The sequence below is a fragment of the Meleagris gallopavo genome, chromosome 10 (genome assembly GCF_000146605.3).
Source record: "Meleagris gallopavo isolate NT-WF06-2002-E0010 breed Aviagen turkey brand Nicholas breeding stock chromosome 10, Turkey_5.1, whole genome shotgun sequence".
Classification (NCBI taxonomy): domain Eukaryota; kingdom Metazoa; phylum Chordata; class Aves; order Galliformes; family Phasianidae; genus Meleagris; species Meleagris gallopavo.
The window spans coordinates 18,629,042-18,641,230 of NC_015020.2; the positions used below are offsets into that span (position 1 = coordinate 18,629,042).

The 12,189-nt window shown below is 45.5% G+C and overlaps 1 protein-coding gene across 2 annotated transcripts; it reads left to right on the forward strand.

Moving 5' to 3' along the window:
• Nucleotides 1-544: 544 nt before the first annotated feature.
• Nucleotides 545-12,151, forward strand: LOC100540289 (interleukin-12 receptor subunit beta-2-like). 2 transcript variants are annotated; one of them, XM_019618712.2, is made up of 12 exons: nucleotides 545-707; nucleotides 1,729-1,825; nucleotides 2,303-2,629; nucleotides 2,963-3,077; nucleotides 3,682-3,860; nucleotides 4,065-4,201; nucleotides 4,674-4,818; nucleotides 7,472-7,551; nucleotides 9,949-10,168; nucleotides 10,649-10,849; nucleotides 11,616-11,717; nucleotides 11,805-12,151. In XM_019618712.2, exons 2-12 carry the CDS (start codon nucleotides 1,768-1,770, stop codon nucleotides 11,984-11,986), a joined length of 1,746 nt encoding a protein of 581 aa, XP_019474257.2. In that variant the 5' UTR covers nucleotides 545-707; nucleotides 1,729-1,767; the 3' UTR covers nucleotides 11,987-12,151. The 2 variants fall into 2 exon arrangements, with proteins under 2 accessions (XP_019474257.2, XP_010714323.2); XM_010716021.3 differs by having other exon boundaries at nucleotides 633-731.
• Nucleotides 12,152-12,189: the final 38 nt, after the last annotated feature.

Sequence of the window (12,189 nt, forward strand, 5' to 3'; positions counted from 1 at the left end):
GCCGGCGGCGCCGGTAAACGCGGCTCCCGATCTTGGAGCTCCCGATCTCGGTGCTCCCTGCGGCCTCCGATAAGCCCGTTTTTACCTCGGGGTGCAACGCGACGGCGCTGCGTGCTCCTCGTTGTGCCGGTAAGGCGGGAGGAGGGCACTTCCATAGCGATCCGCTGCTGTTTGAGGGGTGCGTGAGGAGCTGCTGGGTTTGACTCAGGCGTTTGGGGCACGGTTTTGCTGGCAGCGAAGCCTGAAGGATGTTTACCCAGTCAAAGTGGCAATTTCAGTTTATTGGAAGGCAGAGCGTTTATCTGAAGAACCGCGGGGCTGCGATTGCTCATCCCGGCACTTACGACTCACCTACAGACTCGGCTGCTGTCGGCGTGTCGGTGTGAAGCTGAGGTGCTGCAGCAAAACGTTTGCGTCCGAAGAACCCGAGGATTTAAATGAAACGTTTGTATGAACCTGTAGGAAGTCTCGGCTCAGGTCAGTGGAAGAGAACCCACGTCCTCAACAGCGGGAGTGCTGCGTCCTCCCATCTGCACTGTGGACATCGGATCTGGCTCTGGATTCTCAGCAGGGTTTCCCTGCTCTGCAGACCCGCTCCATCTCTCCTCGCTGTTCATTGGTGTGTCCTTAAATCCGTCTCCTTGCTACTCTCACAGCTGTTGGCTGCCCCATCCGAATGTGTGCCACAGCAGTTTGCCACTGGAGAGGTGAGAGAAATCCACCTGCAAAAGGTGAGGAAAGTGTCAGTGTCGGGCTCTAGGAAGCCCCAGACATTTCCATCCTGTCTCTTACCCCTCCCTTCTTCTTCATTTCTTTCTTCATCTGTGCTCCCCAGAGAAACAGATCTTGTTCTGCACTTGTTCTGTTTGCTTTGAGGTGACAGAGCTAGAAGGCAGATGGGACGAAGGGTGGTGAAACAGGCTGGGGTGACACCCATGTGAGGTGGCTGGTTGGTTTCAGCAGCATCAGAAACCCCGGGTAGGCAGCAGCAGTGGGCAGACAGCAGGCTGGGCACGCAGGCAGCCTGAGCTGTGTGCACTGGGCTTCCCCAGCACCTCTGCAGGCTGCCTGGCTGGCAGGAGCACACTGGGAGCTCATGTTGGAAAAGAGGTGCAGGACTTCAGGACAGCGACTGCTGCTGGAATGTGGCAAGCAAAAAGGCACCTGGGGGAGAAATAGCATGTGTGCTTCTCCCTTGAGAAGAAAATGAAGAGGCTTGAGAATTGCTGCTTCTGTGTACTGATTGTTCAAACCTCCTTGGTACGGCGTGTCCTTTCTGCTTCAGCTTCTGCTAAATTCTAGCTGTCACAAGGAGTTGCAGAAGTTTACTGTAAAATTGCAAATGTGCAGCGCAGGAGGTACAAAAGCAGAAATGAATGAGAAAAACCTTTGTCCTTTGCATGGGGGGTACTGAGGGTCTGTTCTGGTTCTCTTTTGCAGCAAGGTTTTTGGTTCTGGGCTTGCAAAGCATCTTTGAGAGGGAAAGGAGGAAGTATGTCTCTCCTTGAAGCACAGTGTCAAAGTGTCTGTGACTCTAGGCTGTGTGCCAGTCTGCAGGGAGAGCCAATGTAATGCAATAATGCAGTGCAATCCAGCTGCTGCTTAGGATTGCATCTTGTGCCACAACTCAGCAGTGTTAGCAAGGAGAGTTAATTAATTAGAAAGGACTGATGAAGTAAGGATTTTGAATTTTCTGAAGTTATGAAATGACTTTTTCCCACTTTTTAGGAGCTGGTAAAAGGTGATCGTTTCTGTGTAGGGAGCAAAATGCAATTTGCATGGATTGTACCTGCCACAATTTGTTTGTTGATGTACTTCACAGCAGGTAAGACTTTGTTCTTATGTATATAGCAATTAGCACTTAAAAGAAGTACTGGGTAATTAGCATTTTCATTCAGAGACACCAGAAGACATCTTTCCTATTAGAGAGAGCAAAATTTGATGCTCAGTTAGGTTTACACTGTGCTTTCCTTAAGAGCTCATTGATCCACGGCTACCATTGAGTGTCTTCCCATTCTTCATGGCAACATTCATTAAACAGCAGTGAAAAAAGCAGCTCTGATGAGTAGATTTTGCCTTGGGGGCTTTTTGGTGTGATCACCGGCAGTTAGGCTTTGGTTTCTGATCTCCATTTAATCCAACCAGTGAAGACTGGACAGTAATACATTGTGAGTCACAACTCAGAGACAAGAATCCTTATCCTTACATGATAAATTTGGCACGACGGTCTTCCCAAGGCAGCATGTTTTATGAGATAAGCAATATATCCATTTTAAAGGCTTGTTTTCCCATTCTGTTGCAGAAGCATGCTATATAGGAAACGTGTCTGCCAGCAAACTTCCCCACGGTGTTGCAGAAATATGTGAAAAAGGAAACATGACTGCTAACACTGCTGCTCACGTCCAGCCTGGAACCAACATTACCCTCTCGTGCCAGCTAAAACGACTGAAATACAGCGAGCAGTGCAAGATAGCTCTTTTCTTTAACGGTTCTGAACTGACTAGCAATTATGGCACTTCAGTAAGCAACACATTTCCAGTCAATACGTATGGCAAACACATGTTTACCTGCAAAATAGATTGTGAATACAAGAAAAAACTCATTTGTGGAATTGATATAGAGTCTGGAAGTAAGGAGAGTTTCATTATTCCTTGTTCTTTCTGGTGTTCTGGGGTGCCTCTGAAGCAGAGGTTAGGAGCTCAGAGGGGGTGGCCTTTCCTGCTATGTCGTATTGCTTTTATATCTGAAATACAACAGAGCCTTTCACACCCTGATTCCCAGCCCCCCATGGGGATGTGGGCATCTGGAGGGCTCTGTGTGATGTCTGTCTCACTGCACCCACTGTCTCTCACCTCTGACACACCTATCCTGCCGCTTTATATGTAGTGGCAACATTTGCATCTCAGCAGCTTGCTGCTCTCAACATTTTAAAGGATGAGACTGATCAGAATATCTGCTTAAGATCCTCCAGATCAGCCAAGAAATGTGTCATGTATCCAGTATGGGACAGATGGCAGCCTTACCTGCACCTGGGACAAAGGAAGGTTTACACACATGAACACTACGTATGTGATACAGTAAGTAACACAGGGAAGTGGGTTCTTCAAAGCCTATAATCACATCTCAGAGGGGTCTTTATGTTAGTTTTAGGTTGTTTGTTACAGATTTACCCTTTATCAGCTCACACAAGAGCTGCTTTCTGAATAAGTCAGTACGAGGCTGCCGTGGTCACAAAAGACCTTTTCTGGTTACAGCTGTGTGTGCTGCACAGCAGTAGTTCAGTCACTCTGTGTTAAGCACACTAAGAGAATATGCCAATTCATGGCTCCTTTATTGCAAAAGGAAGTTCAGTAGTAGAAGTAGCCTTAAACTGCCTGCTGTTTTCCCATCGTGGGTCTTCTCTACGTAGAGGTGTTGTGATCAGCAATGCCAGCACCAGGAAACCTCAGTTCTGAGCCTCTCGCTGTGTCTCACGGTTCAGCTAAGGAGATGGAGAGAGAACTTTTCCAAACTGTGCTATTTTTGCTTCCTCTTAAAGAACCAACAGTGCTGTAGCTCTCTCTGGTTTTGCTGAGCCTTCCCTGAAATAGGCTGCAGACCTCTGCTGCAAGCTGTGAGCAAGGAACAAATGGATTTATCTCCCACAGAAGGTATTAACCAAGAGCTTTCCTTCTATTCTAGACTTTCAGACGGCACTGACACCTTGTGCTTTTCAGAAGAAAGCCTGAGTAACAAGTTTGGCTCGCTGGTTCTGAGTGCAAAGTTGAATTTTGAATCTACTTACAGACTTGTGGTTGTCGCCTCCAACAAACTAGGAAGTGCTTTTTCACAGCCACTTAAGTTCATGCTAATAGACATAGGTAAATGGCTGGCTTACCTTCTTTCAGTTAGCACTGGCTATTTAGAGAAAGTGCAAGCCGAGCACTCTATCTTTGTTGTTTACACCTGTCAGAGAAGGTATCCGTCCATCTCAATCACCCATTCTATTTACCTAACCCTCCTTTACTTGCTGTGATACACATCTGAGTGCTGTTTCTTTGTTTTGTTTCTGTTTTTGCTGCCAGTGAAGCCCCATCCTCCAAACGTTTTAGTGGAATTTGAAAATTCTGCAACAAATTGCACGTTGTTCTGGCACAGTGAAGTCCAAGGGCAGCACTGCAGAGTGAGATACCGTCCAGTTAGCAGTTCCACCTGGAACATGGTAATCCTTCTCTGAAGAATAAATTAAATTATGACCCTTGGATGCTCCTTTAATACTGTTATTTCTCTCTCAGGTCTGCTCTTTAGCATCTTATTTAAGAAAAACTATTGCCCGCTCCTCAAAGCCTCAACTGCCGGTCTGATATTGAATGAAGGTGGAACACTTAGCATGAAAAAAAGAAACACAAAACAACCTGCCATATATCAAGTATAATGCACAACAAATCAGAGCTTATGTTTGGCACACCACTACTAAAACACGGTCGTTTCTGCTCACTGTAGCTCAAGGCTTTGGGTGTACCTTTTCCAAATGCTTGCGTCTTCTTTAACGCTGGTTGGAATCCTTAGCTTGTATTTTAAGTGCTAGAACAAAGGAACTGCTTGAAGTTGAGTAAAATATATGAACGTAGAACTCCTTATTAACCCTGTTTCCCTGTGAGTTTAATGTTATCTGTCCTTTATCTTCACTGAAGGTTAAAAATTTAGAGAGTAAAAAATGCAGTCTTCATGGTCTGGAGCCTCATACAGAGTATGAATTTCAAGTGAGCTGTAAAATTCATCCTGAGAGGGGACTGTGGAGTAACTGGAGTGCATTCCAATCCCAGACTCCAGAAGCAGGTAATATGATTTGTTATACTAAGCCTATGTCTAAAGTTTACGTAGAAGCATAAACTTCAGCTAACGAATTCATAGGATGGCCTGGGTTGCAAAGGCCCACAGTGCTCATCAGTTCCAACCCCCTGCTGTGTGCGGGTCACCAACCAGCAGCCCAGGCTGCCCAGAGCCACATCCAGCCTGGCCTCGAATGCCTGCAGGGATGGGGCATCCACAGCCTCCTTGGGCAACCTGTTCCAGTGCCTCACCACCCTCTGGGTGAACTCAAAACACTGTTTGCTTTTTGCTCCTGGCTAGAATCTGTGAATCCAGAAACAAAGCCAACAGGGAAGTAAACTTCAGTAACAGAACAGGTCTTCTTCGTGAGCAGAAAACAACCAGTTCACGTTTCTGATGAAACAGGAATTTCAGGAGATCACTGAGAAATTCTGAAGGATATATTCTTTTGACATGATTGAAGGTTGGAGGAATTTTCTGTGCCTTGCCTGGAGGATTTGCAGCCTGCCACACTGCTGCACATCTGGAAAAGCCGGAGAAATCTGTGCTGCTTAGCTGGGAAAAGGAAAACGATTCGTATTGGTTTGTATCAAAGCCTTTACAGAATTACTGCAGCAATCCCACGCGAAAGGCAGCACGGCTGGCAGGGGACACTCAGTCACTGAGGAACGTCACATTTGGGAAACACACGCTGGGTTCTTGAGCCTGCTGGACTCTTTGCTGAGGAGCTGGATGGACGGGCCCAGAAAACTGCCTCTTCTGGCTCAGCTCAGTTGCAGGTTGTGACAAAATGGTTTAAATTTGCTGATTCATCTTCTTCTGAGTAAAGAAAATATTTCATTTAGACGATTGCCAGCTAGCTCTCTCCTCTAAGCAGTGCAGTCATTGGAGATCTCTGTAGCCTTAATGGGTGAGGACTTGGCCAGGCGTTTCACAGTGCTATCCCACCGCGAATGAGAACACAGCATTTCTGCTTGGTGGGTCTGCACAGCAGAGTCCAGGGGACGCAGCACAGACACGAGCTCAATTCTCCTCCTTTACACCAATTCTAACACCAGAAGCCTTCAGTGAGCTGCAGGGTCCCCATCTGCACGCCCAACTTCTGCGTGTTCTTATGAAAGAAGAAAGCTTCTCAAGAAGAATCTCAGCAAAGGCGCGTTGGCTTCTTTGGCATCCTCTCCTTTCATCTCATGGTTGGCTTTCATTGCTCTTTTTTTGTGAGTTACTATAAGCTCTCCAGGCTCCCCCATCTATTACTCATGCTGTTTACCACTTCTGCCAGCAACAGTTTCTGTAAGAAGCATTGATTGATGCAAAAGCTGTGAACTTTTTCCCTCCCCCACCTTCCTCTCAACAGTTTTCTTCACCTTCTCAGGAGGAGGATGAACGCACTCAGCGTTGCTATGGTGTCTGTGGTCATCACCCCTCTTTCCCCAGGCAGTGCTGCAGAATAAGACTCTCCTCAACTGCTCAGGGAATACTTCTGATGAGTGAGGAGAGGCTGCAGATGATGAGCAAAACGTAATAATCCTCGCTCTTCTTCAAAGTAGCTGAAGTTTTCACACTACTTTGGCCTTCAGTGAATTCAAGACTGCACCTTTTATACTTAGGCGCTGTTTTTTTTTCCCCATGTTTCTCCAGGCCACAGAACTTGCTTTCTGCAAACACTTTAGTGACGCAAGCCTTTCTTTTCCATCTGATTTGTGTGGTTCATGTGTGAAAAGAACCTTAAAATCTGGGCTGCCGTTCAGCAGATACAATCTGTTTTTTTCCCTCCTGCTTTGAGCTTGCCCCTTGCTCACAGTGAGTGCCTTCTGCTTGCATTTCTTCTGTGCATCCCATGGTTTCATAGAATCATAGAATCGCGAGGTTGGAAACAACCTGTGAGATCAAGGTTTGTTTTCTGTTGTTTTCTTTCTTTTTTTTTTTCCTATTTCCAGTCACTATTATAAGCAGGACAAATAGTTCTTAACATTGCTGGTACCGAGGATTTTTTCTGTCTTTGCACTTAAGAAATAGCAGACAGCCTCAGCCCCAGTCTAAATAGGGCTGTGCATCAGCTGCCTGCTGTTGGGCTATTAGAAACACTTTTTTGATTTTGATGAGTTGATGGTGCTCAAGGAGGTTGAGGAGCCAAGCTTTGTCACCCTGCCTTTCTTCGTATCTCTTTATCTGATCCCAAATTGTTGGAGCATGTTGTTAGTTAGCTTTTGCAGTCAAAAACAGTAGGGTTCGGTGGCTATCATTGTAAACATCGAGGGTTTTCAGGAAGCATCTTCCTTGGATCTTAATTCACCTCAACTTTTGTGCAAAGGTGAGAGCTAATACTGTCCCTTTGATTTATAGGCTTTCTTGGAAGTCAGTGGTTACTGAGTGCAAAATGAAGTCTCAGGCAGACCGTAACCCCTCTTACTGAGATGTTTGTTCTTTGTGACTACGGGCATTGGGCAGTCATCACTGCAGCTGAACTCTAGCTGTAATAGCAAATATAAGTTTAAAATCCAAAACGATACTTTTAGGACTACAGCACTTACATGTTTTCTGAGGTTCCAAATCTTAAATACGAGTTGTTTCAGGATTATTACTTTTGTAGCCTATTTGATGTCTTGTTTGCTTCAAAACACTGTCATTAATTCTGCTTCTTTTCTTTCCCAACCAGTACCTACTGGGCTCTTAGATGTCTGGTACAAAAAGCAGGATATAGACTCTCAAATGCAGAACATTTCTCTTTTTTGGAAGGTAAGTTAAAGAAAACTTAGCATATGCAGAAATAATGAGCAGCTTTGGAGGGGAACCCTATGTTATGTGTTTGCAGGAAAGGACTTAAACCAGGGCACAGCAGTGCTTTGTCCAGAGATATGCAATAACTGAGGATAACTCTACTAGCCAAGACCTTCCCCATTTTCTACTTATTGCATCTAGTCAGAACACAGATTACTGGAGGAAAGGGGGATGCTGTGCCCCATGTGATCGTAGGCATCTGCATCATGGGTGTGCCTTTGGCTATGAACTCCTTTTAGAGGAGCTTCTGCTCCGAGATGAAGAACAGGGTGATGAAGAACGGGGGAGATAGAGGAGCTGAGTCATTCTAACTGGCTCTCCCTCAAGGTAACCAAATTCTATACAGCTTTTAAAAAGCTGGATATAGCCTGGGTAATTTCAACTGCTCTGTCCATGTTAGTGCTTTGCCAACGGTCAGCTGAATCCCTTGTTATACTGCAGTAGCTGAAAGAAAACGTTTCTGTACAGGTGTGAAGCAGGCGATGGGCACACACAGAATAGCTGGCTAACGATACAGCTGTAGATCTGAAACTGGACAAGCTCTGAGCAAGTATTCCCATACAGAAAGGGCAGAGCTTTCAGAAAGCTGGTGAATGATGCCCTATAAGAAAGTGACTTTTTCCTTATCATAAAACCGTAGAATGGATTGGGTTGGAAGGGAACCAAGGATCATCAGGATCCAACCCCCCACTGCAGGCAGGGCCACCAACCTCCACATTTCATAGCAGCCCAGGCTGCCCAGGGCCCCATCCAACCTGGCCTTGAACACCTCCAGGGATGGACGGGGATCCACAGCCTCTCTGGGCAGCTGTTCCAGCACCTCACCACTCTCACAGCAAAGAACTTCCCTCTGACATCCAACCTAAGTCTTCCCTCCTTCAACTTAAAACCATTTCCCCATATCCAACCTAAATCTCCCCTCTTTAAGTTTGGAACCATTTCCCCTTGTCCTATCAGTACAGACCCTGCTGCAGTGAAAAAAGTTTGTTTTCAGGCAGCAAGGAATTAAAGAGCTTCACTAGACTGGAATTACACAGGAAAAATAAAAAATAAGAAATAGATAAGAAATAGGTATGCAACCTGCAGAAGGAATCTCAGCTAAAATGTATGTTCTTGTCACTACCATTAGGGAATTAATTCACTTCAATTACAATTTTGCTTTAAAACAAACAAAAGCAGCAATCAAATATAAAGACATCTAACACTACATAGAAGAAGGTAATAGATTTAATGAGGGGGAGATTGCAAGGGTTCTTTCTGAGAGCTGCAGCTGGTAGCAGGGAACTGCATTTAGCAGCTGAACACTATGAAGTGGGAAACATCTTTGTGCAAGCACTAAGTTGTCGGAAAGCCACGTTTCTTTCCACTTTTAAGAGAGGAGAAAGTAAAAACCAATCGTTTGTTACCAAAGCACATTAGCTGGTATTATTTGCTATTGTCCAGCAAGTGATGCTGTCGCTGTAAGGGATTTCTTTACTATGATGAGAACAAAAAGGGAGGAATAAAATACCTTCAAGTGAAAGCTCCTCTCTTAAATTGGGTAGCTTGAGCCTTGAACTAGGGAGGAGCTTTGAAGCCACCATCTGCCATGAGCCTGTATATTAAAGGGCTGATAGTGGCAGACTGATGGTAGCACAGAGCTGGTAGCAAGTCTAGTGATCTTTCTGACTTTTTAACGATGATCACCAGCTCCTAGGAGGCACTGAAACCTTAGTTTGGACTTAATCTTTCCTGGAAAGGAAGAAAAACAGGTTGATTCATTCATGCCAGGAAATAACAAGTGTCCCAACCGCCTTCACAGGAGGTTCTGAAATGAGGCTTTGCCTCGTGCATTGCCTCACGTGGAAAAGGCTCTGCAGTTACTGCTCGTTGGGAATCTCACAATGAATGGGCAAAAAAAACATCTGCAGGCAGACGTGAATGTGTGTGTGCTCCTCCAGGCCTTGCTCAGGAGGGTCTGTAAGTGCAACAGAAATCCCTCATCTGAGCTGAGAGAAGTCCAGCTCTAAGCAGATGGAGCATTTGGTTCCTGGTGACCGAACCAGTCACTGTCAGTGGCTGAAGAAAAGCCTTTTGTTTTCCTGCACTTAAACCCCCACGTGGAACACCGATACTGCAGCTGTGTGACACACAGGGTTCATCCTGCAGAGAGGCAGCAAACCTGGAACAGCTGGCTGTCTGAACACAGCGGTTTCAGGAAGCCAAACCAGTGCCTCCTTCCCTGAGCAGGTTGAAAACATCAGTCTGGTACCATCAGAGTTTTCTGCAGTACACTCAACGTCGTTGCCTTTTTTCCCAGCTCTCTTCCAGGCTTTTCCCTTGACTGAAAACGTAACAAACATATTTTCTTTGCAGGCTTTGCAGAAGTCAGAGGCAAGAGGAAAAATCCTGCATTACACAGTGACCTTTGAAGCACTCAGCCAGGAGGAGCCCAAAGCAATAGAAACGAATGTGACCACACAAACCAGTTACACCAGAGTCACTCCAAAGATGGACTACAAGATAACAGTCACTGCTGATAACTCGAGGGGAAGCTCACCTCCTGCATCCATCCTGACCAGCCTGAGCATCCAAGGTAAAGCCTCCCACTGTTCTCAGCCACTGGAAATCACCTCAGCTCTGCTTTGCACTGCTCACAGCTACGAACCATAGAAGCATTCAGATTCTGCCACTTTGTGCTCCTTCGTGTTGATCTGCACACGTCCCCAGGGATCTGCAGTGACTGCAGTTCAGATCCACTCACAAACGTGGTCAAGGACTGCGGTGTGGTTTCCTGATGAGCCAAGTTGCCCTGAATCGGCGCTGCCATAACTTTAACCCCTCCTGCTGACAGTGCAAGCCATCCAGGCACCTGACACAGCAGACATCTAACTATGAAAAAAAAGAAGAGTAATGGCTTCTTTTCATTTGTTTTATATGAGGGAGGGCAGAACTGAAGGGAGCGTGATGGTAAGGGGTAAAAACCAGGAATCAAACTTACCAACTCACCTTAAGGCTGAGGCAAATCTGTGCTGATGGTGTGGTTTCTGTTTGGCTGTTCTTTCTCCCATGACAGATTTACCCTCTCCTCGGAACCTCTCTGCTGTGGCGATGGGAAATAACAGCATCTTGGTCAGCTGGAAACCTCCTGCTAAATCCACTGCATCCATCAATGGGTATGTTGTGGAATGGATAAACACCCATAGGAACAACAGCCTGGAGCCCCATCCAAGCTGGATAAGACTTGTTGCATCCAACCTGTCTATAGTGATACCAGGTGAGCACCACAGAGAAGCAGGATATTGTTGATGTACTATTTTAACTGTGAAAGCCTTTTAAGGAACAAGTCAGACTCTAATAGTTAACTAATTCAGCGTAAGAGACTGTCATGTTTAAAGCCTTTGACGTGGAAGGAAAAAAAATGAGTGGTTTGGCAGTCCCTCAAATGAGATTTACCTGGTAGGTGGAATGCCTCAAAAAAATAAAATAAAATAAAATCAATCCTTCTGAAATGCAGTAAGACAAAGATCAGAGATTTAAGAAGAAAATCATAGAATGGCTTGGGTTGGAAGGGACCTCAAGGATCAAGAGTATTCCCATTCTAATAGTTTTCATAGAATCACAGAATGGCTGGGTTGCAAAGGCCCACAATGCTCATCAGTTCCAACCCCCTGCTGTGTGCAGGTCACCAACCAGCAGCCCAGGCTGCCCAGAGCCACATCCAGCCTGGCCTTGAGTGCATCCCATTGTTGGTCACTGATCCAAACCAGAACTACAGCAGCGATATTCTTTATCCTAGACAGCTTCAAAGTTACAATTGGGTTGCTGCTGTTATTCCAGTTCGTCCTTCCTACGTTGTCTTGGTGCTGTGCCTCCCAGGGTTTTAAATCCCTGCTCTCAAGCAAGCAAGAAAAAAGTAACATGTTCATGCCATTACTTTGTACTCTGCTTTAAGAAAGGGAAACATTAATCTGAGCAGGTGAATATATTAGCCATAACTGTGAATATTTGAATGGGATAATTGTGTCTGTTTCTTCATTTAGAGCACATAGAAGATAATGTGTGCTATCACATTAGTGTGTTTGCACTGTATCAGGACAGAGCTGGGCAAGTGAAATCAGTGCGGGGATACTCAAGAGAAAAAGGTAACTGCAGTAATACTCTTTCAGATCTTTTAAAGCCAGCTTAAGCTACTCAGCATTAAAAGTCGTACGTTATGCTGTGTTTTGTAGCACCATCAGCTGGGCCACAAGTGTACACAAAGCCACAGACAAACGGCATCTTGGTTTGGTGGGAAGAAATCCCTTCCCACCAGCAGATGGGCTGCATCACACAGTACAAAATATACCTGCAAAAAAAGAACAGTAACGTGGATCCTTACGTCTACGGTAGGAACCTGGTAAAAACAACGTGATGTGCAGGTGCTGCTTATTGAGGGGAGAGGGGTGGTGAAGAAAGAGGCTTCAGGAAGGAGCCCCAGGCAGCTCACCTAGCAGCAAGATCCAGTTCTCTGCTACAGCTGTTCACGAACAAGGCTGCGTTTTTATACTCATATATTAAGTTGGAAATTCTCAGTTATTCTGAATGAAAAAAATTCTCCCTCACTTTCACTTTTTT

What these genes read in the sequence shown, in the direction of transcription:
- LOC100540289 (XM_019618712.2), top strand. Translation starts at nt 1,768, where the DNA reads ATGCAATTTGCATGGATTGTACCTGCCACAATTTGTTTGTTGATGTAC. An exon ending in GTTCATGCTAATAGACATAG is followed by an intron (nt 3,861 to 4,064) that starts GTAAATGGCTGG and finishes TTTTGCTGCCAG; the next exon opens with TGAAGCCCCATCCTCCAAAC. An exon ending in ATCCCAGACTCCAGAAGCAG is followed by an intron (nt 4,819 to 7,471) that starts GTAATATGATTT and finishes TTTCCCAACCAG; the next exon opens with TACCTACTGGGCTCTTAGAT.